Source organism: Hemiscyllium ocellatum, chromosome 35, assembly GCF_020745735.1.
Source record: "Hemiscyllium ocellatum isolate sHemOce1 chromosome 35, sHemOce1.pat.X.cur, whole genome shotgun sequence".
Classification (NCBI taxonomy): Eukaryota; Metazoa; Chordata; class Chondrichthyes; order Orectolobiformes; family Hemiscylliidae; genus Hemiscyllium; species Hemiscyllium ocellatum.
In genome coordinates, this window is record NC_083435.1 from 12,291,973 (window position 1) to 12,319,425 (window position 27,453).

Genomic DNA, 27,453 nt, shown 5'->3' on the forward strand with positions numbered 1-27,453 from the left:
TTCTTAAAGATAGCTGAGATCTCCTCACAAGTTTGTTTCTCAATTTCCCTCTGACTATTAGGGGGGGGTCTATAATACAATCCCAATAAGGTGATCATCCCTTTCTTATTTCTCAGTTCCACCCAAATAACTTCCCTGGATGTATTTCCAGTAATATCCTCCCTTAGCACAGCTGTAATGCTATCCCTTATTTTGTCACTCCCCCTTCTCTCTTGCCTCCCTTTCGATCCTTCCTGTCGCATTTGAATCCTGGAACATTCAGCTGCCAGTCGTGCCCATCCCTGAGCCATCTTTCTATCATTGCTATAATATTCCAGTCCCATGTTTCTAAGCATGCCCTGAGTTCATCTGCCTTCACTGTTAGACCCCTTGCATTGAAATAAATGCAGTTTAATTTATTAGTCCTACCTTGTCCCTGTACTTGGAGTATTGGGTACAGTTTTGGTCTCCTTGCTGTAGGAAGGATGTTATTAAACTAGAAAGAGTGCAGAAGACCTTTACAAGGATGTTGCCTGGACTCAATGGTCTGAGTTATAGGGAAAGGTTGGACACATGCAGACTGTTTTTCTTTAGACTGAAGGAGACTGAGGGAGGGGGGTATCTTATAGAAGTGAATAAGTTCATGAGAGGCATGGATAGGGTGAATGTACTCAGTCTTTTACCCAGGGTTACAGAATCAAGGAAAAGAGAACATCAGTTTCCAGATAGCGGGAAAAGAGTAAAAAGGGGCAATGATTTTACAGAGAGGGTGGATTGCATACAGAATAAGCTGACAGCGAAGTGGTTCAGACGGGTGCATGAAAAGCATTTCAAAGAAATTTGGAGAAATAGGAAAGGTTTAGAAGGATCGGGGCCAAGTGCAGGGAAATGGGGTTAGTGTGGATAGACCATTTGGTTGGCATGGACCAGTTTGGGCTGAAGGGCCTCTCTCTATGGTGTAGGACGCTATCAATCTCTGATTCTAAGACCCGAAAGAAGGTAGGAATGACTGAAGGTCCAGAGTAAATGTGGGATAATTTCCAGGCCGCTAACACTCCATTGACTTGAAATAGTGAATTTTAAAATAATCCAGACGAAGTTGGAATGCAAGGTATATGGATACATATTCTGGAGAAATTGACAAATACAATCTTAACAGGTTTACTCACTTGGATTTATTGATGAAGTATTTTTTTTTAAAAAAAAAGCCTTACTTACACTCTAGTGAATCACAGATGTTGATTTGATTGAAGAAACTATTTTCAAATTTGATACTGCCCTCCAATATAAATTATAATGACATAAACGTAAACATTGTCAAAATCTGAACTGGTTCTGCGCACAGAGTGCAAGAGTAATTAATGATTTTTATCAAACAGACATTTTCATTGGGCTGACGTAAGGATTCTCTCAGTGCAGATAATGATGATAGATGATAACTCAGGGACAAGTGATAACTGTAATTCCAACTACATTGCAGTTTGTACCAGCTGAATGGTTTCAAACAGGGTTAAATATTATCTGATTATGACATAAATGATCAGTTCACCCATCCCTTTCAAATCTGAGGTTTTCAAATTTTCCAATTTTATGAAAGAGCAGCAAAATTCTGGACAATAGTTACAAACCTGAACAAAACAAGACCAGTCTCGCTATGTTACTAAATCATGTACATTACTGGCACATGATGGAAATCGAAAGAAGATCAGTCTGAAATGTTTATTTTGATTGAGCCCAGTCCCCCCGCAAAGACCCCACCGACTCTGCAGTGAAATGATTTTAAATTTCCCCCCGGAAAGACTCCACTGATCCTGCAGGGAAATGATTTGGTGTCCCACCTGGAAAGACTCCCCTGAGCCCAGTCTGAGACCCACTGACTGATTCATCGCCAACACCGTCATGTAGCGCCACCTCCCGCCTGTGGAGCAACATTACAGGCAGGAAGGTCCCCGGGTTCCTGCAGCTCACAGCTCATTCTACCCAGTCAGTCCCTCTCTACAATTGAGCTTCCGTTTGTTTCTTCTCTCCCCCTCCTTCTCTCCCCCAGACTGAGACTGACCCCCATCAGTTTACAGCTGGCAGGAGGCAGGGGGACGGGGTGAAATTATGGGATGGATGTGTCAGTGCCCTTCAATCCCGCAGATTGTCAGCGGGGCGGAGTTTTTCCCGCCGTCATTCCATCCCGGATGGAAGAAGGGAAAGAGCCTCTCAGTGAAAGTGTGGGTGAAAGTGTGGAGATGGGACATGGTGTCCGCATTGTAAAATGACACCTGTCCACCCTCATAGTCCAGGAAAACCCCGATCTTCCGGGGATTCACACTCGGGGAGAGGGGGGTCCGTGAGGGGGAGGTGGCGGCAAAATAACCACATCCGGGTAACAGCCTCACAATCCAGAATCCAGTCTCCGGGCTCGGGATAGTCCCCCCTTTCCTCATCACAGACTCTCGGACCACTCCCAGATACCACCAGGTCTTCTCTCCCACTTCCACCTCCCAGTAATGTCTCCCTGATGTGAATCCCTCTGATCCCAGGACACATTCCCAGGAAGCAAATCTCTCCGGGGTGTCAGGGAGCGGCTGCCGTTTGTCTCCGAGTGTCACACCGGTCCGGTCCTCAGACAGGATGAGCTGGGGGTGTGCTGTGTTTGGATCCAGAGTCAGAGAGGCTGGAACTGGGGGAGAGATCAAACAACACCGTCAGAGAGAGGGAGGAAGAGAGAGGGGAGAAGGAAGTGAAGGGTTGAGCGATGGCGGGGGTTTGGAGTGAAGGGAAGATGAAAAGAGTCTGGAAAAACAGAATTTGAATACGGGGGAGGATACAGGGAAAGGGGAGTGAGTGAGGGAGAGTGTGGTGAGTGAGGCAGAGCGGAGGTATGAGGAGGAAAGATGGGAAAGGCGAAGGGATGGGGAGGGATGAGTGAGGGAGATGAGAGGGCTCATTTAGAAGGATGTGAGTGGGAACATGAAGTGCACTAGAAAAATAGAACCCTAACCCTAATCATAACCCTATCGCAGGAGGGAGGGGATGGTTAAAGATAGAGGGAGAGTGAGGAGATTTGGATAGAGGGTTGTGATTGAGGAGAGGTAGGAAAGAGAGGAGGGCTAAGTGAAGGGGCAGTACGAGAGAGAGAGGTTTGGAGAATGCGGAGAAGCTCAGAAGATGGAGAGCAATGGGAGGGTTGAGTACTCATGTGAGAGCAATGGCAGGTCGGAGAATGCAAAAGAAAAGGGGAGAGTGAGGTGATGTGAGGCAGTGGGAATGGGAATAGTGAGGGGACGTAGGAGTGATGAGCTGCAAGGGAGTGGGGAGACTGAGGGACGGTAGAGTGAAAGTGCATTTGTAAAGGAGAATTTAGCTAAGTGGGAGGGGAGCATCTGGAGAATGGGAGGAAATGAGGGGAGCTATTTAACCCCAGGACAGGGAGAGTGAGGAAATGGAGTAAGTGGTGGAGGAGGGAACGATTGGAATCGGAGTAAGGATATTGGAGACGGTTGGTGGTTTTATGAGGGGAGGGGAATGTTTGGAATGCTGTAGGGGAGAGTGAGTTATTCTATGGAATGGAAGGGTGACAACAGGAGGTCTGCAAAATAAGTGAACACTTGAGGCTTGGAAATCAGGAGAGTGAGTGGGAGAGTTGAGAGGTGGAGATACAGTGAGTGAGGGGAAGAGAGAAAGGGAGGTGGGAGTGAGGAAGAAAGGATGGCTGAGCTGGAGGGGAGAAATAAAGGTTCATTTTGGCCATGGGAGGTGAGAGTGAGTGGGAGAGGAGTGTGAGTGGCAAGAAGTGACAGGGTACATCAGGATGTGTTAAGATGCCAGAGAATTAATCCACGTGAGGAAGTGAGAGAGTGCAAAATAAGGTCTTGTGGGAATTCTGGAAGTGAGTGAACTGGAGGATGACGTGGAGTCGAGCAGGGGAGAGGAGAGTTAAGATGAGGGGAATGTGGGATGGAGGCTTCAAAGGAAGGACAGAGTTGGGTCTCAGAATTTGAAGAAGTCTGTGTGGAGGAATGTGGAGGAGTTGAGTGAACGTGAAGATAAGGTGAAGGGGAGAGAGGTGGAGGCAAGTGTGAAGGGGAAGAGGAGGCAAGATTAAACGGGGAGGGAGAATCAGGGGTGGGGGAAGTCATAGCAGAGTGATAATGGAGAATGGAGTGGAGGGGAGAGGGAATGTGAGGTAGGAGTGAGGGGCAGAGCAAAGAAGAGGGTGTGGGCACAGTGAGGTTGAGTGGGCAGTGACCGGATTGGGAAGCTGTGCTCTGGAGGTTAGTGAGGGAGAGGGAAGAATGAGCTGACGGTAGGAGGAGTGATCAGGAGGTGATGTGAGATTGAGGGGAATGGGAGAGCAGGAGGGAGTGAGGGGGCATCGATGGGGAGGTGTGGGCAAGCAGAATGTCAGGGGGATGTGGAGTGACAAGGAGAGGGAGGATGGGAGAGTGAGGTAGCAGCGAGAGAGAATTGTTATGGTCAGATAATGAAGGGAGGGTGGGGAGGACTGAATGGTGAACAATCAAGAGGAATGGATGGATGTGGGGAATATGGAGGTGAGTGGGTTGTTGGGTGGAGAATGCAGTGAGGCCATGGTCTGCCAGGCTAAGGGATGGTTATTGGCAGGTGCAAACCAAGGTCAAGGGGAGAGTGTCCGGATGGGAAGTTGTGCTAAAGGGGACAGTGAATAAGAGGGAAGAGTGAGTGGAGAGTGAGCAGGATGGCAGAAAGAGAGTGGGAGAGGTTGGGGGTGGGTAGGGTGAGTAGGGTCAGAGATGGGAGTGGGGAGTGAGCAGCATGGAGACAATGAGAGCAGGAGAGAGTGTGGTGGGAGATCAGGAGGGAGTGTTGGTTACAGGGAGGGTGTGGAGAGTGAAAACCATGGAAGAGTGATGGGATTGGAGGGTGAGGAAATGGAAGGGCGATGCAGTGAGGGATAGGAACAAGGAAACTGAGGAGAGAGTGAGGGGATTAATAAAGAGGTGGACTGTGTGAGAGTTCATGACTGTGGAGGAGGGGAGAGGCAGGGTGTAAGGGAAAATGAGAGGGAAGTTGGCAGCAAAGGGGATGGGGAGGGGGAATGTAAATGAGGAGGATGACTCGACAAGGAGAATCAGGGAGATGGGAGGACGAAGTGAAAGGGAGATGTGTGGGGGAAGGCATAGAATGTGGGGATGAGTAAGGGTGTGAAGATATTGCTACTGAATTAAGGTTAGGTTGTCCTTGTGTTTTTTAGAGGGGTTATAAACACAGATTCCGATGTCTCTGGTTTGTATACATTTTCGGGACAAATTGATCAGGGATAACAGATACTGCCTCAGGCAAAGGCATTTTTAGTTTAATGAAACGCTTGTATAATCGAAGAGGAGTGTCCAGGTCTGCAAAGTCCGCTTAACTCTGGTTTTGGTTTGGTTTGGCAAGCAGTCAGTTTTTTTGACCCTCTCTCTGTCCCTCTCTCTTTGACATCTCTCCTGTGAGAACCTGGGTTTAAGGTTTCCTTTTTTTTTGACAAAGAGGTGCTTATGGGGATGTTGCAATTATTTGCAACAGCATCAGTGAGATGTGATTGAGTCGCTTGGGTTTTTAAATACTTACGTTATTCAGAGGAGATAGAACAACTTTGGGGTCGTAATGGGAGTTGTGCGGGTGAGACAATGGGGGATAGTGTGAGGCCTGAGTGATGTGAGGGGAAGGGATGTCTTCACAAGGAAGAATTTTAAAAACAAGAAGCATTCTTAAAACAGAGGTAACCGACAGAATTGCCAGTGACAGAGTGATCTTGGTGTTCTACTGTGTGAGACAGGAGGAAGTGAAAGGGAAATATGTGGGGGAAGGCATAGAATGTGGGGATGAGTGAGGGTGTGAAGATATTGCTACTTAATTAAGGTTACTGTGAGTAATTAAGAAGGTTAATCATTTTGCTGAGGTAATGTGAACATTGCACTAAAAATTATATCTTTTAGTTATTGACAGAATCTGCGAGAAGGAAGCACAGAGGACCTTCTGAAGCTGTACAGGGCCCTGGTGAGACCACACCTGGGACACTGTGCGCAGTTTTGGTCTCCAAATTTGAGGAAAGACATTCTGGCAATTGAAGGAGTGCACCGTAGATTCACGTGGTCAATTCCTGGAATGGCAGGACTATCTTACGCTGAAAGATTGGAGCAACTGGGCTTGTATACTCTTGAGTTTAGAAGGCTAAGAGGGGATCTGATTGAGACGGATACGATTGTTAAAGGATTAGACACTGTGGAGGCAGGAAGCATGTTTCTGCTGATGGGTGAATCCCGAACCAGAGGACACAGTTTAAAAATAAGGGGTAGGCCACTTAGAGCAGAGTTGAGGAGAGACTACTTCACCCAGAGAGTGGTGGGTAGATGGAATGCTCTGACCCAGAAGTCTGTGGAGGCCAAGTCTCTGGATACTTTCAAGAAAGAGTTGGATAGAGCTCTTAAGGATAGTGGAATCAAGGGTTATGAGGATAAGGCATGAACAGGATACTGATTGAGGATGATCAGCGATGATCATAATGAATGGCCTACTCCTGCACCTATTGTCTATTGTCCACTGCTTGAGCCACAGGCAAAAAGAAAGTGAAGTCAACACAGTCCCAGAGGCAACTGTCTGATCTGAGAGTGAAAGCTGGTGGTGTTTTTATTGTCAGCGTCACCATCCCTCACTGAAGAGGCATGCATGAGAAGACAAGATGTTCACAGAGTAGGAATTGAACCTGAATTGTTACTGTCAGTCTGTATCATACAGCAGCTGTCCAGCCAACTTATTTAACCAACCTACATAGCCATAGAAAAACACAGCATCAAATGAGGCCCTTAAGCCCATTGTGGTCATCAATGGCCTATCAAATTCTATTCCATTTCCCAACAGCTAGGGAACTTGTGGAAATAAATAGTGATGTCTTCAAAAGGGTTCACATTACAGAAGAGGATGTGCTGTTGAAGTCTTCAATTGTGTAAAAATTGGTAAATTCCCGTGACCAGAAACTAGAGAAGCTCGGGAAGAGATTGCTGGACCCATTGCTGACATATTTGTATGAACAACAGCGACAGGTGAGGTGCCAGAACTCGAGGTCGGCTAATTTGTTGCCATTATTTTAGAAAGTTTGTAAGGAAAAGCAAGGGAACTATAGAACCAGTGAGCTTCACAGCAGTGGTCGGTAAGTTACTGGAAAGGGTGGGACAGGATTTACATGACCCTCTTATTAGGAGTCATCAACATGGCTTTGTAAGTCAGAAATCGCGCCTTGATTGAAATTTTCGAAGATGTTACAAAGTAGATTGATGAAGACAGAGCAGTAGATGTTGTCCTTATGGACTTCAGCAAAGCATTCAACAGGGATTTGCAGGGTCGACTGGTTAGTAAGGTTATGGGATTCAGGGAGAGCTGGCTGACACAGTACAAAATTGGATTGTAGGTAGGAGATAGAGTGTGATGGTAGATGGTTGCTTTTCAGACTGAAGACCAGTGGAGACACAAGGATTGGTGCTGGATTCCACTGCTTTTGGACCTATATATAAATCATTTGTGAATATTGGAGGCATGCTTTGTAAGTTGGTCTGTCTCGGGCAACTCCCTCCCCTTCTTGATCTCTCTGTTCCAATCTCTGGCAACAGTCTCCACATGGGGTTGCTATAAACCCACAGACTCTCACAACTACCTGGACCACACCTCTTCCCACCCAGTATCCTGCAAGAACTCCACCCCATTCTCCCAATTCCTCTGCCCCCACCGCATCTGCTTGGACGAGGAGACATTCCACTCGCGAGCATCCCAGGTGTCCACCTTTTTCAAACAATGTGCATTCCGCCCTCCTTCATCCAGACAGCCCTCCACCTCTCCACCTCCATTCCCTGTTCCACTGCTCTAAACATTCCCACCTCAACGCAGTAAATACAGAAACCCTCTTGCCTTCACCTACCACCCCACCAGTCTCGGCGTCCAACAGATCATCCTCAAACACTTCTTCCAACTCCAACTTCACCTTACCTTCAATAACATCATCCCCTGCCCACTCCTTTCTGGCTTCCACAAGGACTGTTCCCTTCACCAGTCCTCAGTTTGTGCCACTCATCCCACCGACAGCCCACCACCGACACCCCCACCATGCACCCGGACTCTCACATACCTTTCTCTGCAACCAGAAAAGGTGCAAAACCTGCCGATACACCACACCACTCAGCTCCATCCAGGGCCCCAAACAGTCCTTCCAGGTGAGACAGAGGTTCACCTGCCTCTCTTCCAACCTGGTTTACTGCATCAGGTGCTCCCGATGTGATCTTCTCTCCATTGGAGAGATCAAACGTAAATTGAGGGAAGAGTGTGCTGAGCATCACAGCCGGGTCAGTAGGGGCTGACCGGACCTCCCAGTCACTGCCTATTTAATTCCCCTTCCCACTCCTTTTCCGACATGACCATCTTTGGCCTCCCCCATTGCCACAATGAGTGAACCCCCAAATTGGAGGAAAAACATCTCTTCCGTTTGGGGGGTTTACAGCCTGTAGGACTCAACAATAAGTTCTTCAATTTCAAATCACCTCCCTTCCCCTCCCCCACTCCCTTCCCAGCCCCTCCCCCTCCGTTGCACTACTCCTAGCCACCAATTGGATTCATTCCACCCATCGACCAACCCCTTGCCTGTTTTCAGCAGCCCCACTTCACCATCCTACTTCCGACACCCACCCCTCCCCCCCCCCCCCCCCTCCACCCCCGACAACGTCGACTTGTCTGCCTCCTGATGCTGCCTGGCTTGCTGTGTTCTCCCCGCCTCCTATTTGTCTAACATGGTTCATTAGCTGGCAGGTGACATGAAAATATTGTCCACTGGACAGTAAAGAAGATTATATTAGACTGCAATGGAACCTTGACCAGCTGACTAGTGGGTTGAAGAGTGGCAGATGGAGGTAAATTTAGATAAATGTGTGGTGTTGAATTTTAGTCGGGCAAACCAGGCCAGGACTATTCCAGTTGATGGTGTGGCCCTGGAGAGTGTTACTGAGTGGGAGGCCTGGGCGTGCAGATACATGGTTCTTTGCGGTGGAGTTGCAGGTAGACAGGGCAGTGAAGTGTGCAATGCTTGCCTTCATTGGTCAGAGCATTGAGTATTGGAGTTGGGGCATCATGTTGTGGCTGTGCAGCACACTGGAGAGTGATTCTCGTCACCCTACCATGGGTACGTATGTTGTGAGGCTTAAGAATGTGTGGAGGACATTTGCAGAGATGTTGCTGGGACTGGAGGGATTGAGTTTTAGGGAGGGACTGAATAGGCTGGGGAGTTTTTTTCCCTGTAGCATAGCAGGCTGAGGGGTGACCGTTTAGAGGTTTATAAAACCGTGAAGGGCATGGATAGGGTGAAGAGCTAATGTATTTTCCCCAGGGTAGGTGACTCCGGAACTGGAGGGCTCAGATTTAAGGTGAGTTGGGAAAGATTTAAAAAGAACCTGATGGGTAACTTTTTCATGCAGAGGGTGGTGCGTGTATAGAATGGTCTGCCAGAGGAAGTGGTGGAGGTAGGTCTAATTACAACATTTAAAATGCATCAGGATGGGAATGTGAATAGGAACGGTATCGCGGGATAGGGAACAAATGCTGGCAAATGGGATTAGGGTCTGTTCAGGATATCTGTTCTTTGTGGATTCATTGGATGGAAGAGTCGGCTTCCATCCTGTGTGACTTTATCATTCCATTTGAATAACTTCCTAAATGCTGCAAAGATTTCTATCTCTTTTCAGGCTGTGAGGTCCTGATGCCAACCATGATCTGGGGGGAAATATTAGCCTTAATTCACCTCGAAAACCCTGCTCCTTCTCTTAAATTTATGCACCTGTTATTGTCCATTCCATTCCTCATAACTTTCTCCACCTTCATCAGGCTGTCCCCTCAGCCTTCCCTGCTTCAATGTGAACATCTCCAGCCGATCCAGTCTGTCTTCAGAGGTGAAACGCACCAGCCGAGCCAACATCTTGGTGAATCTCAGCTATTCCAGCGCGGCCCTGCCTCCTGTTGGACTTTCTACACACTGCCTTAAATAGATCACGTGGAGAATTGGTAAGAATTCTGTCCTGTCCGAGCCCTTCACAATCTCCCTGTCCCAGTTCATCCTGGGGAAGCTGAATTCCTCCGATGTTACAACCCTTTTGCTTTTTTCATTCCTCTGAGATTTCTCTACCTATCAGTGCTTAATCTCTGACTGGTGTGGGTCTATAGTACTTTCCTAACAATGTAATCCCCAGTTTTTATGAAGTTCTCCCCATGCGGCCTCACCGGAGATGCTGTTAGAATCATAAAGGTACACAGAATGGAAACAGACTCGTTGGACCAACTCATCCAATTTAATCTCGTCCCATTTGCCAGCACTTGGACCATATCCCTCTAAACCTTCCTATTTGTCTATCCATCCAAATGCCTTTTAAAAGTTGGAATTGTGCCAGCCCCTACAATTCCCTCTGCATCTCACTGCATACACGCAGCACCCTTTGCATGAAACATTTTCCCCTTAGATTCCTTTTAAATTTTTTCGCACTCACCATAGACGTCTGCCCACTAGTCCTGGACACCCCCTCTCCTAGCTTGTCTATTTGCTCTATCCATGCTCCTCATGATTTTATAAATTTCGTTAAGGTCGACTCTCCAGGAAATACAGGTGCACCTGCATATTGAATCAGAAAATATTCTTGGACACACTTAGACTCCTAGTCATCCAACCCCTTAACACAATAGCATTCCCAGTTTATAATTGGAAAGTTAAAATTCCCTTTTATTACAACCCTATTAATCTTGCAGATAACTGAGATCTCCCTGCATGTTGCTTCTCAATTTCCCACTGTCTATCTGAGAGCTTTTATACAATCCCAAAGTGGTCTTTCTTAGTTACATGCAAATAACTTCCCTGGATGGTCTCCAGGAGTATCCTCCCTAAGTACAGCCATAATGTTATCTTTAATTAAAAATGCCACACCCCTCCTTTCGTGCCTCCCATTCTATCTTGACAATAACTCCCTCACCTTCCCTGAGCCACGTTTCATCAGTAATAGCTATGATATTCCAATCCTGTGTTCCCATCCATGCCCTAAGTTAATCGGTCTTATCTGTCTGGCCTCTTGCATTAAATAGATGCTGTTCAGTTGCTCAGTCTTATCTCACTCTCTCCTGTGCTCCTGCCTACCTTGAGTACTTAATTTGCTCCCTTTATCTACTGCACCTCATTTCTTTGCTCATATAAATACACCCACTCCCCCCTTACTAGTTTAATGCTTACCAAGTCGCACTAGTAAAACTCCCCTTCAGGATATTTATCCCCTTCCAATTCAGCTTCAACCCATCTGTTTTCGACAGGTCACTTCTATCCCAGCAAAGGTCCCAGAGGTCCAAACATTTAAATTCTTGCTCCTTACTTCAGCTCCTTAGCTGCACATTATCCTCCTACTCCTACTCTCACTAGCACATGGGACTGGGAAGAACACAGGTATTACTACCATTGAGGACCTCTTTCTAATCTCCTGCATTACTATTAGGAACAATGCAATGTATTAGTTCCTACTGTACCACTGAACCTTTCCACCACAACTGATATCATCAAAACAGATGACTTTTCATCATCACACTGCTCTTCCTGTGACATCACTGGTCACAGATTGATTCTCTCATTGAGAATCATAGAGTTAGAGAGATGTATAGCACGGAAATAGACCCTTCAGTCTGACTCGTCTTTGCCCACCAGATATCATAACCTAATCTCATTTGCCAGCATTTGACAATATACATCTGAATCTATTCTCTTCATATACCCATCCAGGTGCATTTTTAATGTTGTAATTGTGACTATCTCCACCACTCCCTATGGCAGCTCATTCCAATAATGTGCTATCCTTTGCATGAAAACATTTCTCCTTGGGTCCATTTTAACTCTCACCCTAAACCTAAGCCCTCTACTCTAGACTTCCCTACCCCAGGGAAAAGACCTTGTCTATTTATACTATCCATGCCGGTCATGATTTTATAAACCTCTATCAGGTCACTCCTCAGTCTCTGATGCTCCAGGGAAAAACATCCCCAGCCTGTTCAGCCTCTCCTTTTCGCCCAAATCCTCCAGTCCCGGCAACATCTTTGTCAATCTTTTCTGAACTCTTTCAAGTTTCACAACAGCCTTCCAATCGGAGGGAGATCAGAACTGTACACAGTATTCCAAAACTGGTCTAAGCAATGTCCTGTACAGTTGCAATATGACCGCACAACTCCTGTATTCGATGCTCTGCCCAAGAAAGGAAATCATGCCAAATATCTTCTTTACTAATCTATCCACTTGCGAATTCACTTCCAAGGAAACATGAACCTGCACTCTAACATCTCTTTGTTCAGCAACACTCCCCAGGACCTGACCATTAAGTGTGGACGTCCTGCTCAGATTTGCCTTCCAAAGTGCAGCACCGTACGTTTATCTAAATTAAAGTCTATCTGATACTCCTCGGCCCATTGGCCCCATCTGATCATGATCCCGTTTTGTCATCTGCAAACTTACTAACTATCTCCTATGTTTACATTCATATCATTTTTACTAGTGATGAAAAGTATTGGACCCACCACCGATCCTTGTGGTACATCACTTGTCACAGGCCTCCAGTCCGACAAGAAACCATCCACCACCACTCTCTGTCTTCTACCTTCAAGTCAATTCTGTATCCAAATGGCTAATTCCCCCAGTATTCCATGAGATCTAACCTTGATAACCAGTTTATCATGATGAACCTTGTCGAATGCCTTACTGAAGTTCATTTAGATCATGTTCACTGCTTTGCCATCATCAATCCATTTTGTTACTCTTTCAAAAAACGAGGGGATACTGCATGTCGCTAAAATGTAAATTTCAAAAGGACAAGCAGAAATGAAAGTGCGATGGCATAGCATTGTGGAAATGGGATGAAGTAAATACACCAGCAAGAAATAATCTGAAATCAGAAGAATATAGACGCCACATGAGTGAAGGCAAGAAATAAAGTAAATAGTTTGGCAGAAATGGTCTGTAAGACCCCAAACAGTAGCTACACGGTGGGGCAGAAAATAATCAGGAGATAAAAAGTGCAAGTAGCATTAAACCTGGGTGACATTTATCAGCATGTTGATTTAAACAGAGAGATTAGTAAAGGGAGCTATGAGCACATTGTTTCTAGAATAATAATATTGTGAATTCAACCTTATATTTGGCAGTTTGAATCTGGTGAAGTGTAATGAGGCAGGTTAGCTACATGATGTCAGAGTCAACAGTGACCATAACATGGATGAATGTCGCATTCAGTTTGAAAGGGAGGATCTTGGTTGGAAAATAACTGTGCGAAACTTAAACAAAGGTAATTGCAAAGGAATGATGGCTGAGCTTGCTGGAGTGGACTGGGGAAAGCACTTAGCATCAAAGATATTCCATGGAGGTGAAAGAGAGAATTAGCAAAATTATTTTGAGTAGGATTGAAAGGAACAGGGTGGTCATTATGGGGATATTAACTTTCCCAATATTGACTGGAAATGTTATACCTCTTGCAGGTCGGATGGATCAGTGTTTGTCCAGTTGTGCAGGAGGGTTTCCTGACACAGTATATCGAAGGGCCAACAAGAGGGCAGGCTGCACTGTGGGGAAACAGGCCTTTCAGCCCAAAAAGTCCACACTGACCCTCCAAACAGTAACCCACCCAGACCCATTTCCCTCTGACTAATGCACCTAACAATATACTATCCATGCCCCTCATGATTTTATAAATCTCTATCAGGTCACTCCTCAGTGTCTGATGCTCCAGGGAAAAACAGGCCCACCTATTCAGCCTCTCCTTTTAGCCCAAATCCTCCAGTCCCAGCAACATCTTTGTCAATCTTTTCTGAATTCTTTCAAGTTTCACAACAGCCTTTCAATAGGAGGGAGATCAGAACTGCACACAGCATTTCAAAACTGGCCTAAGCAATGTCCTGGGCAATTTAGCATGGCCAATCAACCTGACTTGCACATCTTTGTGACTGTGGGAGGAATCTGGAGCAAACCCATGCAGACATGGAGAGAATGGGCAAACTCCACATCGACAGTTTGCCCAAGGCTGGAATCGAACCTGGGACACTCGAGCTGTCAGGCAGCAGCGCTAATCATTGAGCCATCAAGCCACGCAGTAATGACTCATGCCAGGTGTTTGATTTAGTTGTAGGTGAGCACTTTGGAAAGAGTGACCATAATTCAGTAATGTTTAGTTTCGATGGGGCAAGGGCAATTATTATGCGATTAGGCAAGATTCAGGATGCATAGAATGGGTAGCATAGACTGGGGGGATACATGCTATCAAAATGTGGAGGAGGTTTAAGGAACAGATATTGCGTATTCCTGTGAGGCATGTCCCTGACAAGTAGGTAGGAAGTGATAAAGTAAGGGAACCGTGGTTTACTACAGAAATTGCATCTCTTGGTAAGAAGAAGAAGGAGGTTTATGTGTTGATGAGGCAAGATGGTACAGATGAGGCAATGGAGAGTTACAGATCAGCGAGGAAGGATTTAAAGAGAGAGTTAAGAAGAGCAAAGTGAGGACAGGAGCAGTTTTTAGCAAATAGAGTAAAAGAGAACCCTAAAGCTTGCTACAGGTATGTGAGGAATATAAGGACCATGGGGGTAGGAATAGGACCAATCAAAGACAGTAGTGGGAAGTTGAGTGTGCACCCTGTGGAGATTGGAGAGGGGCTAAATGAACATTTCTCATCGGTTTTCACTCAGGAAAAGTTGAATATTGTGAAGGAGAAGAAGGAGGTACGAAATATTAGACTAGAACGGATTGAGGTTAGTTACGCACAGATGTTATCAATTCTAGAAGGAATGAAAGTAGACAAGTCCCCTAGGCTGGATGGCATTTATCCGAGGATTCTCTGGGAAGCGAGGGAGGAGGTAGCAGAGCCGTTGGCTTTGATATTTGAGTCATCGTTATCTCCACATTTAGTACCTAAGGACTGGAGAATTGCAAATGTTGTGCCATTGTTCAAGAAGGGCAGCAGAGGTGACCCAGGTAATTAGAGGCTAGTGAGCCTTACGTATGTTGTAGGAAATGTTTTGGAAAAGATTATAAGAAATAACATTTATAATCATCTAGCAAGCTATGATTTGATTTCAGATGCTCAACATGGTTTCGTCAAGGGCAGGTCATGTCTCACAAAATTCATTGAGTTTTTTGAGAAGGTGACCAAGCATGCAGATGAGAGTAGGGCATTTGATGTGGTATGCATAGACTTCAGTAAAAACTTTGATAAGGTTCCACATGGTAGGCTGATGGCGAAAATGCAGAGGCATGGAATCGAGGGTGATTCAGCAGTTTGGATTAGAAACTGGCTTTCTGGAAGAAGGCAGTGAATGGTAGTTGATGGAAAATATTCAGTCTGGAGTCCAGTCACGAGTTGTGCGCCACAAGTATCTGTTTTGGGACCACTGCTGTTTGTCATTTTTATAAATTACTTAGACGCAGGCATAGGTGGATGGACTAGTAAATTTGCAGATGATAGTAAAGTTGGTGGAGTACTGGACAGTTTGGCAGAATATTACAGGTTGGAGGGGACTGCAGAAATAGGCTGAGAGATGGGAAATGGAGTTCAATGCAGCTAAACGTGAGGTGATGCACTTTGGGAAGAATAATAGGAAGGCAAAGTATTTGGTCAATGGAACGATTCTTGGTAGTGTGGATGCGCAGAGGGTTTGGAGTCCATGTGTATAGATCCCTGAAAGTTGCCACCCGGGTAGATAGTGCTGTGAAGAAGGCATATCGTGTGTTCGGTTTCATTGGTAGAGGGATTGAGTTCCGGAATCATGCTGCAACTATACAAAACGCTGTTGCGGCTACACTTGGAATATTGTGTACAGTTCTGGTCACCCCATCGCAGGAAGGATGTGGAAGCATTGGAAAGGTGTAGAGGAGATTTATCAGGATGTTGCTTGGTCTGGAGGGAAGTTCTGATGAGAAAAGGCTGAGAGTTTTATGTCTGTTTGCATTGGAAAGAAGAAGGCAGGGGTGGGGGTGGGGTGTTTTGATAGAGACATACAAGATGATCAGTGGATTAGGTAGGGTAGACAGTGAAATACTTTTTCCTCGTATGGTGATGTCAGCGTGTACGAGGGGGCATAACAACAAATTGAGGGGTGATAGATTTAAGACAGATGTCAGAGCAAAATTCTTTATACAGAGAGTGTTAAGGACGTGGAATGCCCTACCTGCTAATGTAGTCAACTCAGAAACATTAGGGAGATTTAAACAATCCTTAGATAAGCACATGGATGATTTTGAGATTGTGTAGGGAGTCGACCTGAGAATAGTTCACAGGACGGTGCTACATCAAGGCCTGAAGGGACTGTTCTGCGTTGTATTGTTCTATGTTCTATGTTGTAAGATATTTGAGGAACAATGGCAGACGCTAAAAAGAACAGCACATGACTCACATCAAAGATATATTTCAGTGAGGAAAAAGAGTTATAGGAAGGGGATGAGCCAGCAACAGTTAACTGGGGAAGTTAGTGCGAAGATTTGTAGCTCATTTTCTGCCACATCCCAATGTTCCAAATCACACCCTTCCCTCACTTGGAAGTGATTGCAGTTTTCCAGGTACCTGTTCCCTCCTGCAGGACCATCCCGCACCTTCTCACATTCTGAACGCTTGGAAAACTAACCAAGAACATTTCATTGAATAAGTAGACTCAGACTGAATTGGACCTCTTCAAAATGTCATGAGCGGACATTGAGTTCACTGCTTGATGAATAGGATTACTGAAAATATTGGAACAGTGGCTTTGTGATTAGTACTGCTGCCTCACAGCACCAGGGAGCTGGGTTCAATTCCAGCATCAGGGAACTGTATGAAGTTTGTAATTCTCCCATGTTTGCATTGGTTTCTTCCCACAGTCCAAAGATGTGCAGCTTTTGTCCATTGTGTCCAGGAAAGTGGAGGCTTTGTGTTTTAGCCATGGGAAAGGTGGAGTTAATAGAATATGTGAAGGCATTGGGTCCTGGAGGGATGATTTTCAGAGAGTCAGTGTGGATTCGATGGGCTGAATGGCTTGCTTTCACATGGAAGGATTTTGTGATTCTAACAATCTCACTATCTACAAACTGGAAATTTATAAATATCCATGTCTTGTTTAATATTAGATTACGTTACACCTATAGATATTTATCAGGCTCAGCAGGTCTGGCAGCATCTGTGCAGAGACATCAGAGTTAACGTTTCAGATCAAGTGACCCTTCCTCAGAACTGATGGGAGCTGGGAAATGTCAGTTTATATACAGAAGCTGGGGTGGGTTGGGGGGGAGGGGTGAAGCGGTGAGAAGTATATGGTAGGTGGGGATTGAGCCCAAAGAGAGAGAAGAGCAGTTAGATAGACAAAGGATTGGATAACGATCTGGGTAGGGGAGTGATTTGCTGTTAAAGGAGACTGTTAGTGGCTAACAATGTTTTGTGTGGAAAACAGACTCTGTGATAACAAGGCATGGTTGTGTGGGTTGGAGTAAGGACATGGGAGTGCTCAGACCTCAAAGTTATTTCATTTGATATTGAGTCTGCCGGATCCCCAGGCTGAAAATGAGGTGCTGTTCTTCCAGCTTACACTGACCTGCATTGGAGCACTGCAGCAAGCCTGAGACAGAGGTGCTGACCAGGTTACAGTGTGGTGTGTGAAAAGGCAACTGGAATTTCAGGGTATTTTTTTGGAAACGGAATACAAGTGTTCTGAAGTTGACCCTTCATGCCTCCAATAGAGAGGAGGCTGCATTGTGAGCAGCAAATGCAGTAGACTAGATTGTCAGAAGTGCACGGAGGTGAAGGCGTGTTTGGGCCCATGGATACTGAGGAGGGAGGATAAATGGACACATGTTACACCTTCAGCAGTGGCAGGAGAAAGTGCTATGATGCTGTGTGGGGGTGTTGGAAGTAACCAGAGTGTCCCAAAGGGAACGGTTCCTGCAGGAGGGGAGGTGTGTGATCTCTGGTGGTGGCATCTCGCTGGAAGTGGCAGAAATGGCAGCTGATGATCTTTTGGATGTTCATGCTGTTGGGATGACAGGTAAGGCCAAGGGGAACCCTATTACTGTTGCAGGAGGGAAGAGAGGGGGTGAGGGCTGAAGTGCGAGAGATAGGTTGGTCCCACTTGAGAGCCCAGAGGAATCCTTGGATGAGGAAGAACGTGAACATTTTGGTGGATCCCTTGTCAATGTTAACATTGTCAGAATCAATGTGATGGAGATGGAGTAACTAGGAGAAAGGAATTGAGACTTTACAGGGAGCAGGGTGCGAGTACATGAAGTCCAGGTAATTGTGGTAGTTTATGGGTTTATTGTGGATTATTAGTGGCCAATCTATCCCCAGAAATAGAAACAGTGATGTTGAGGAAGGGTTCAGAGACAGACCAGGTGAAGGTGAGAGTGAAGTGGAAGTTGGAAACAAAATCGATAAACCTTTTCAATTCTGAATGGGAGACGGAGGTGGCACCATGCTCCATGCCCTCAGATCCAAGCCTGACTTTGTTATTAAGCCTGCAGATCAGTGTGGGGCTGTAGCAGTCGGCAAACTGACCACCACATTGTAGAAGCTGAGATCCCTCTCAGGTACCTCCTCCTATCTGCGTCTAATCTGTGATCCCATGATGGAACATCAGGTCATTACATCAACCACGGTCACCAACCTCATTTCATCTGGGGATCTGCCCCCACACCAACTACCTCCAGCTTATAGTTCCACAACTCCGCACAGCTCGCTTCTACCTCCTTCCCAAAATTCATAAACAGGATTATCCAGGCAGACCCATTCTTTCTGTCTGCTCCTGCCTCTCAGAACTCATCATTCCCTACCATGACTCAGTCTTGTCTCACCTGCTGCAGTCCCTGCTCACTTACATCCGCCATTCCTCTGACACTTTATGCCCATTCCAAAAGTTCCAGTTTGCGGCTTCAGCTGCCTCCTCTTTACCATGGACATGCAATTCATCTACACCTCCATCCCCCACCAGGATGGTCTCAGGCTCTCTGCTTCTTCCTGGAACACAGGCTGAACCATGCTCACCCACCAACACTCGCCTCCCCTGGGCCGAGCTCATCCTCACTCAATTCTCTTTTAACACCCCTCATTGTTTTCAGTCAGAGGGGTGACCATAGGTACCCATCTAAGCCCCCATTTTTGCCTGTCTCCTAATGGGGTATATGTAACATTTCTTGTTCCCATTCCAGTCCGACACATGAGTCTTTCTCTGGTATATCAATGATATCACCGGTGCTGCCTCCCTTTCTCATCTGGAATTGGAAAAGTTTATTCATTTTGATTCCAAGTTCCACCCTGCTCTCACCTTCACCTGATCCATCCTTCTCTTTCCTCAACATTCCTGTTTCCATTTCTGGCGATAGACTGGCCAATAATATCCACAATAAACCCACCACCAACTCCCACAGTTAGCTGGCCTGTACATTCGCGCACTCTGCTTCATGTAAATACTCCATTCCATTCTCCGTCTCCATCACATTCGTTCCAATCCTTCCAACTTCAAAAAAGGAGCCTTGAAAATGTCTACTCTTTTCCTGAACCATGGATTCCCCAGCACTGTTGTTGACAGGGCCCTCAACTGGGTCCAACCCATCTCTGACATTTCAAACCTTATCCCTTCTGTTCCCTTCTGCAACAGTGATATGGTTCCCCTCGTCGTGACCTGTAATCCCACCAGCACCAACATACAGAAGATCATCAGCCATAATCTCTGCCACCACCAGACACATATTCCTCTCACCTCCCTTGTCCACCTTCCACTGAGACTGTTCCCTCCAGGACACGCTGGACTCTTCTTCCCTCACTCCCAACAGCCCCACACAGCCTCACGGCACCTTCATCTACAACTGCAGAACATGGAGCACCTGTCCGTTTCCTTCTTCCCTCCTCAGTATGCAAGGGCCCAAACAGTCCTCCTGGTGAAGCAATACCTTATCTGCACTTCTCTTAATTTAGTCTACTACATTCACTGCTCACAATGTTTTCTCCTCTCCATTAGGGAAATAAAGCATAGACTGTGTGACTGCTTTGTTGCACACTTGTATTCTGTCTATAAAAAAGACCCTGAGCTTCCAGTTGCCTTCTCCTTTAAACATCACCCTGTTCCCTGGCCAACATCTCTGCCTCAGGCTTCCTAAGAACAGCACCTCATTTTCCACTTCTGGACTCTGCAGCCTCCCTGACTCAATATGGAATTCAATAATTTTAAGAATTGCGCGCTCCCATGTCCTTCCCTCAACCCCAACACATCAGGCCTCATCATTCAGAGTCTGGTATTACACACAGCCCACACAGCCACAAACCATCCCCATTAACAGTTCCTCACCCTCTGAGCCAGACTGTTATCGATTCCAACTGTTTTTCCTTGTCTTTAGGCTCTGTGCCCAGATATCAGACAGTTCTTACCCCAATCCCCACACTAATGTCTGCATATAAATTGACATTTTCTGAGCTGCCATCAGTTCTGAGGAAAGGTCACTCAATCCGAAACATTAACTCTGATTTCTCTCCACAGATCCTGCCAGCTTTTCCAGCAACTTCTGTTTTTGTCTCTTTTTTACAGCATCCACAGTTCTTTCAGTTGGTATTTATCTGCTATAGTATTCATCATTGACCACTTTAGTAAGACCATCACGCACCTTCCGTTAAACAATGCAATCTCTCAGTATTTTCAACTCCTTCTCTTCGCTGAACTATCTAAATCCCACCTTCCCCCTCAAACATCCACTTCCCCCTCCCCCTCATTCTCACACTGATAATGTCCAACTTCCACATCACCCTCACCTTCACCTGGTCGATCTGTGATTCCTCTTTCTCTTCCTTGACATGTCTGTTTCCACTTCTGGGGATAGACTAACCAATAATATCCACTATAATCCCGTCTCTCCAGCTACGTAGAGTATACACCCTGCTTCCTGTGAACACTCTATTCCATCCTCCCAGTTCCTCCGTCTCCATTCCATCTGCTGGGCGGCACGGTGGTACAGTGGTTAGCATTGCTGCCTCACAGCGCCTGATACCCAGGTTCAATTCCCGACTCAGGTGAGTAACTGTGTGGAGTTTGCACATTCTCCCCGTGTCTGCGTGGGTTTCCTCCGGGTGCTCCGGTTTCCTCCCACAGTCCAAAGATGTGTGGTTCAGTTGAATTGGCCATGCTAAATTGCCTGTAGTGTTAGGTAATTGGTAAATGTAGGGGTACGGGTGGGTTGCGCTTCGGTGGGTCGGTGGTGACTTGTTGGGCCGAAGGGCTTGTTTCCACACTGTAAGTAATCTAATATATATGCTCTGACAAAGCAACTTTGACAAGGGAGCATTGGAAATGCCCACATCCTTCCTCAATTGAGGATTCACCATTGAGAGTGCTTTCAATCGGGTCCGACACCTCCCACACTTCTGCCCACACCGATCGTGTTCCCCTTGTCCTAACCTACCATCCCACCAGCATCCACAACCAGGAGAGCATCAGCCACCATTTCCGCCACCTGCAAGTAAGATGTCACCACCAGGCATATATTTCCCTCCCCTCCGTTGTCAGCGTTTTGCAGGGATCATTCCCTTCCAATCACCCTGGTGCTCTCTTCCTTCACTCCCATCAGGCACCCACAGCCCACGGCAACATCCTCAGCAACTGTCAAAGGTACAACGCCTTCCCATTTACCTCCCGTATCCAAGGGTCCAACACACCTGCAAGGTGAAGTCACACTTCACACAATCTAGTCTCTTGCATTCACTGTTCACAAGGTGGTCTCCTCTGTATTGGGGAATCAAAGCATCTGAGTTCTGCCATTTAAGAAAAAGGACCCTGAGCTTCCAGTTGCCAACCACTTTAACATACCATCCTGTTCTCTGGGCAACATCTCTGTCTCTGGCTTCCTGCAGTGCTCCACTGAAGTTCTGCGCAGTCTGGAAGAACGACATCTCATTTTCCACTTCCGGACCCTGTAGTTGTCTGGACTCAATTACAAGGAAAATAATTCTAGTCCCAGAGCTCTGCCATGACCTAGCCCCCTAACCCACACACCAGGTTTTATTTTCACTGCAATTACACTCTGCCTATTATTTGGCACTAACAGTCTCCATCACCAGGTATTCACTCTCCTAACCAAATCATTATCCACTCTTTCGTCTTTCTAACTGTACTTCTCTCTGTTTCGGACTAACCCCACCTGTCATTTCCTACTTACCTCCTCCACCACTGTACCTTCCGCATATAAACCGACTTTTATCAGCTATTAACAGCTTTGAAGAAAGATCACTCAATCTGAAAGGTTAACTCTGATTTCTCTCCACAGATGCTGGCAGACCTGGGGAGCTTTCCAAGGGATTTCTGTTTTGTTTCTCTCACAACCCCCTTTAGATAAGTGCCTGTCAACACTGGCTCTTAAATGTCTACATGCCTTTTGACATTATGAGAAAAACCTTTCCTCCAATGTCACACCAGATGGAGCCAGCCCAGTCTACTCTAGAAATCCTGTTTCCGTGCTCTACTCCTCTGGTTCGACAGAAGCCTTCACTGGGTAAAAACAAAGACTGCAGCTACTGGAAACCAGAGTCTAGGTTAGAGTGGTGCTGGAAAAGCACAGCAGGTCAGGCAGTATCTGAGCAGCAGGAAAATCGACGTTACTGGCAAAAGCCATTCATCAGGAATAGATGATGAAGGGCTATTTCTGATGAAGGGCTTTTGCCCAAAACGTCGATTTTCCTGCATCTCGGATGCTGCCTGACCTGCTGTGCTTTTCCAGCACCACTCTAATCCAGAACCCTTCACTGCTCTGACACACAGAGCTGATGGCTTCAGACACTTATCCAAATGGACCCACAGAAAATACAATGTTTCCAGGGAGAGTCTCCCAGAATTAACAACTAGTGATGTGAGAATTTAAACTGGGGCCTTCGAGACCCGACATAACTGGATCTACCATCAGGAAAATGAATACACGTGTTTACCTGGGTTAATAGTGTGTATCATTTCTCTCCAGACTGTGTACTGTAAAGGGCCAGTGAACAGTGCGAGAGACAGGGAGCCATCAGCAGCTGAGAGTGCCTCTGTCTCCTCACTAATCCTGTAAACATTAAACAGATGACATCATAAACTCTGCTTTGTTCGAACATTTATCAAAACATTTACATATTCAAGCGTTCCGCATTTTTCATGTTTGAGTCAATGGGATAGAAAGTGAAATGTTCATCTTATTTTTGTAACTGATCCAACAAGAATTCGATATGCAAGGGCAAGGATTGGAAACACCCAGGTCCGGAGAAAAGCCCATGTCCTGATAACAGATTAGGTACTGAGACATCACACACCGCAGGAGATAATATACGTTTGCTCCATCCCCTTGCCGTATTATAAACAGAGCTTGTGGAACTGAGACAAAAAACCGGAAACATCTAAAAACCTCATATCCAACTGTGTAATACATGGGTCCCACAACCCTCCGAGAATCCTGCTCCTCTACTTCCAGCCTCTGACCATCTCCGATTTTAGTCTCTCCCCACCTCACCCCACCCCCACCCCACCCCAACCCCCATTGGAGGTTGGGCCTTCAGCTGCCCAGACCCTCAGCTCTGGAATGCCCTCCCTGAACCTCTCCATCTTTCTATTCCTCTTTCCTCCTTTAATATCCGCTAAAACCAACAGCAATCACCTGGATTCATAGCTCAGTGACACTTTTCTATACTTTCCAACTCTCATGCAAAGTACTCAGAACATGACGTTACACAAATTAAAGATTCTTTTCTCATTTTGCATTTATTTTTCCCTTTATAAAGGCTACGGTGCAAGTTAGTGTTCTAAAAAGTGAAACAAAAATGATTCCCCCTTTCTACTCTGAGTGTCTAGGGCTGGTCAGGAGCCATGCAGGGACAGGAATGGCCAGTCCCTGGAAACATGGTCCATGTGTCTCTCTCAGGGTCAGGGGGAAGGTCACAGTCACACAAACAGTCACAAAAATCAGGGCAGTGATCACTTCCAGCCTCGGAACCAGGCTGTATTTACAGGCATCTTGTCATTGTTTGCAATGCTGCAGAACAGCGTCATAAAATCTAATACTGTTTAAAACCTATAACAATCTTCTTCTTATAAAAAACGTGTGTGTGAACCATAACCGGAGTTACTGTTATACGATGAATCACCCTTTCAAGCGACACCATTGGCCAGAAAATAAATCCATAATTACCCGTCTCTTAGTTACTGACCAAACTGTGCAGAGTGTCAGTAAAGAGCATGTCCTACCTTCTCTTCCGACAAGCTGCCTCCTGAAAGAAATGAATCACGAACAGTGAGGATGGCAGTAACAGATTTCAGGAGGAGACAGACAGACACCCGCCCACACACACACTCTCCACATGGAACTGGAACTGGATTACTATGGGAGTTCCAGGAAACAATTAAACTTGGGGAACACGGAGATAATAACAAAACAAATAAAAACATCACAATCCATTCCCGGGAGAATGTTGGTATTCCCGAGAATCTGCAGATAGTGTGGCAGCGGTTAGTAAAAAAACAAAAATTACTGGAAAATCTCAGCAGCTTTGGAAGGATCTGTGGAAAGAAATCAGAGAGAACGCTTCGGGAGCATTGTTTTCCACATGGCTTGGAAAGGGTGGACGCTAGGAAATTGTTTCCATTAGGCGAGGAGTCTAGGACCCGTGGACACAGCCTTAGAATTAGAGGAGGTCAATTCAGAACAGAAATGCGGAGACCTTTCTTCAGCCAGAGGGTGGTGGGCCTGTGGAATTCATTGCCATAGAGTGCAGTGGAGGCCAGGAAGCTAAATGTCTTCAAGGCCGAGATTGATAGATTCTTGTTGTCTCGAGGGATTAAGGGCTACGGGGAGAACGCGGGTAAGTGGAGTTGAAATGCCCATCAGCCATGCTTGAATGGCGGAGTGGACTCGATGGGCCGAATGGCCTTACTTCCACTCCTATGTCTTATGGTCTTATGGTCTTATGATCCTTCTTCAGTGACAACAACAGAACCTCTGGACAGTCACAAGTTCAATTCACGTATTTACACGACATTCCATATTATTTTTACAGTTGTCATCATGTCCGAAATCTGTCTGAAATAACCTGCAACATCTTCCCTCACCTTCAGAAACATCAGCTCGTCTTTTTGCTCCATCTGTTTCTGCAACTTGGAGAGGTTGTCCTCAATAGAATTTAAATTCTCCTGAATCTCTCGAAGGTTTTTCTCCATTGGTTCTACAATCCTCTCCTCTTCTTCCCTGAGATCTCTGAGTAAACGCTGCTCTTTCTCGGTGAGAATCTGGTGCATTTTAGTGAACTCGGATGTGATGTGGGTCTGCAGACTGCTCGCCTGTTCCTACCAAATGAAATGTGAAACCTCATTAATGTCCCGCGGTAAAGGGAACAAAACTAACCGAGATCCCAGAAAATCAGCACAGGGAGACCTCACCCTCACTTCGGAAATCTTCCGTTTCTGGGTCAGTTCAGTTTCTTGAACCGCCGATTTCTTCTCTGTGAGAGAATCTAAGGCAGATTTCAGTTTAGCCTGGAATTGGAAGAGAAATCGCAGCATGAAATCGCAGCAGTAAAGAACATATCCTACCTTCTCTTCCGACAAGCTGCCTCCTGAAAGAAATGAATCACAAACAGTGAGGATGGCAGTAACAGATTTCAGGAGGAGACAGACAGACACCCGCCCATACACTCTCCATATGGAACTGGAACTGGATTACAATGGGAGTTCCAGGAACCAATTAAACTTGGGGAACACGGAGATAATAACAAAACAAATAAAAGCATCACAATCCATTCCCGGGAGAATGTTGGTGTTCCCGAGAATCTGCAGATGGTGTGGCAGCGGTTAGTAAAAAACCTGTGACACAATTCTCAGCTTTTAAACATTTCCTCTTTACCTTGTATACTTGAACTCCTTCTTTAATCTGTATGAAGCGGTGCTCTCTGTGTTCCGGTGCAGTGACACACATCACACAGACCAACTTTCTGTCAGTTCCACAAAACAGCTCCAGTTCTCTCTGATGTACCTCACAGTGAGGTTTACTTTCCTTCTCGTTCGGATCCAGCTTTAATTTTCGAGCCTCCTCGGCCAGATTCGCTAAGGCCCGATTTATCCTGAGGTTTCTTTCCGGAAACACCTTTCTACATTGCGGGCAGGTGTTTATCTCCTTCTTTTCCCAACTCTGGGTGATACAGGAGCGGCAGAAGTTGTGTCCACAACCCAGGATTACCGGATCGGTGAAGAAATCCAGACAAATAGGACAAATTGCCTCCTCGGTCAGTCTCAGGAGCTGCTGTTTGGAAGCCATGATCAACCTCAGCACTTCCTGATTCAAACCACTTTCAGTTTCAATGTGACTGCGCTGGTGAACACATTCCTTTTCAATCACTTACCGATGGATTTCACTCGAATTATCAGAGAAGAGTAATCAGTAACTATGGTTTATAAAGGTTTTGACCTGGGAACAAGCTGACAGGGTTTTGACCCAGTCCTAGGAGGGTGAAGGTGCCGGGAGAGTTGCTTTTGGTGGAGGGACAGTGAGATAGAAGGGAGGATAGGACGGAGTCTGAGGGAGGGCTCATGCTCTAGATGTTCATTAAATGCAGAAAAAGCTGCAAGGTTTAGCTTTATGAATCTTCATCTTGTTTCTGCCTGCAGATTTTTAAAAGTTCAACAATTTACTTTATTCATTAAAAAAATACACGCACCATCTATTTAGCCGTTCGAGTCTGTATAGTCTTTGGAGAACAAAGACTTTCCCAACAATTCCAACAAACAAACCATGGAGTTTCTAACGTGTGCAATATGCTGTTTACTGGAGGGACCAGGAGGGTCCGATAATTGAATGAACCCCAGTTTAGTTTGGCCAAAAGATAGATCCATCGGGATGTACAGCACGGCAACAATCCCTTCAGTCTAACTTGTGCATGCTGGCCAGATATCATAAATAAATCTAGTCCCATTTACTATCACCTGACAAATATCCCTCTAACCCTTTCAATTCATAAACCCATCCAGGTATCTTTTCAATGTAGTAATTGTACCAATCTCCACCATTTCCTTGGGTAAGTCATTCCAAACATGCACCACCCACTGCGTGAACAAGTTGCACCTTAGGCCCCTTCTAAATCTTTTCCCTCTCACCCTAAACTTCTAGTTCCAGACCCACCCAACCCAAGAAAAATATCTCCTCGATTTATTCTATCCATGACCCTCATGATTTTTTAAAAAACCCATAAGATCACCCCTCAGCCTTCAACTCTCCAGGGAAAACAGCCCCAACCTATCCAGTGTCTCCATACAGCTCAAACTCTTCAATCAAGCAACAGCCCTGTAAATCTCTTCTGAACCCCCTCACGTTTCACATCTTTCTCGTAGGAGGGAAACCAGAATTGCACACAATAATACAAAAATGGCCTAATCAATGTCCTACACAGACACAACATGACCTCCCAA

General features: G+C 45.9%; 1 protein-coding gene across 1 annotated transcript; it reads right to left on the reverse strand.

Moving 5' to 3' along the window:
* Nucleotides 1-1,264: 1,264 nt before the first annotated feature.
* LOC132832408 (zinc-binding protein A33-like) lies at nt 1,265-26,306 on the reverse strand. Its single transcript, XM_060850371.1, has 6 exons — nt 25,895-26,306; nt 25,432-25,527; nt 25,105-25,338; nt 24,244-24,266; nt 22,956-23,071; nt 1,265-2,650 (listed from the first exon to the last, which is right to left on the reverse strand). Exons 1-6 carry the CDS (start codon nt 26,303-26,305, stop codon nt 2,100-2,102), a joined length of 1,431 nt encoding a protein of 476 aa, XP_060706354.1. The 5' UTR covers nt 26,306; the 3' UTR covers nt 1,265-2,099.
* Nucleotides 26,307-27,453: the final 1,147 nt, after the last annotated feature.

Coding starts and splice junctions, on each gene's coding strand:
- LOC132832408 (XM_060850371.1), bottom strand. CDS start 26,305: ATGGCTTCCAAACAGCAGCTCCTGAGACTGACCGAGGAGGCAATTTGT. Junction 25,528..25,894: donor AAGGAGTTCAAGTATACAAG/GTAAAGAGGAAA, acceptor TTCCAATTCCAG/GCTAAACTGAAATCTGCCTT. Junction 23,072..24,243: donor GCAGCTTGTCGGAAGAGAAG/GTAGGACATGCT, acceptor TAATGTTTACAG/GATTAGTGAGGAGACAGAGG.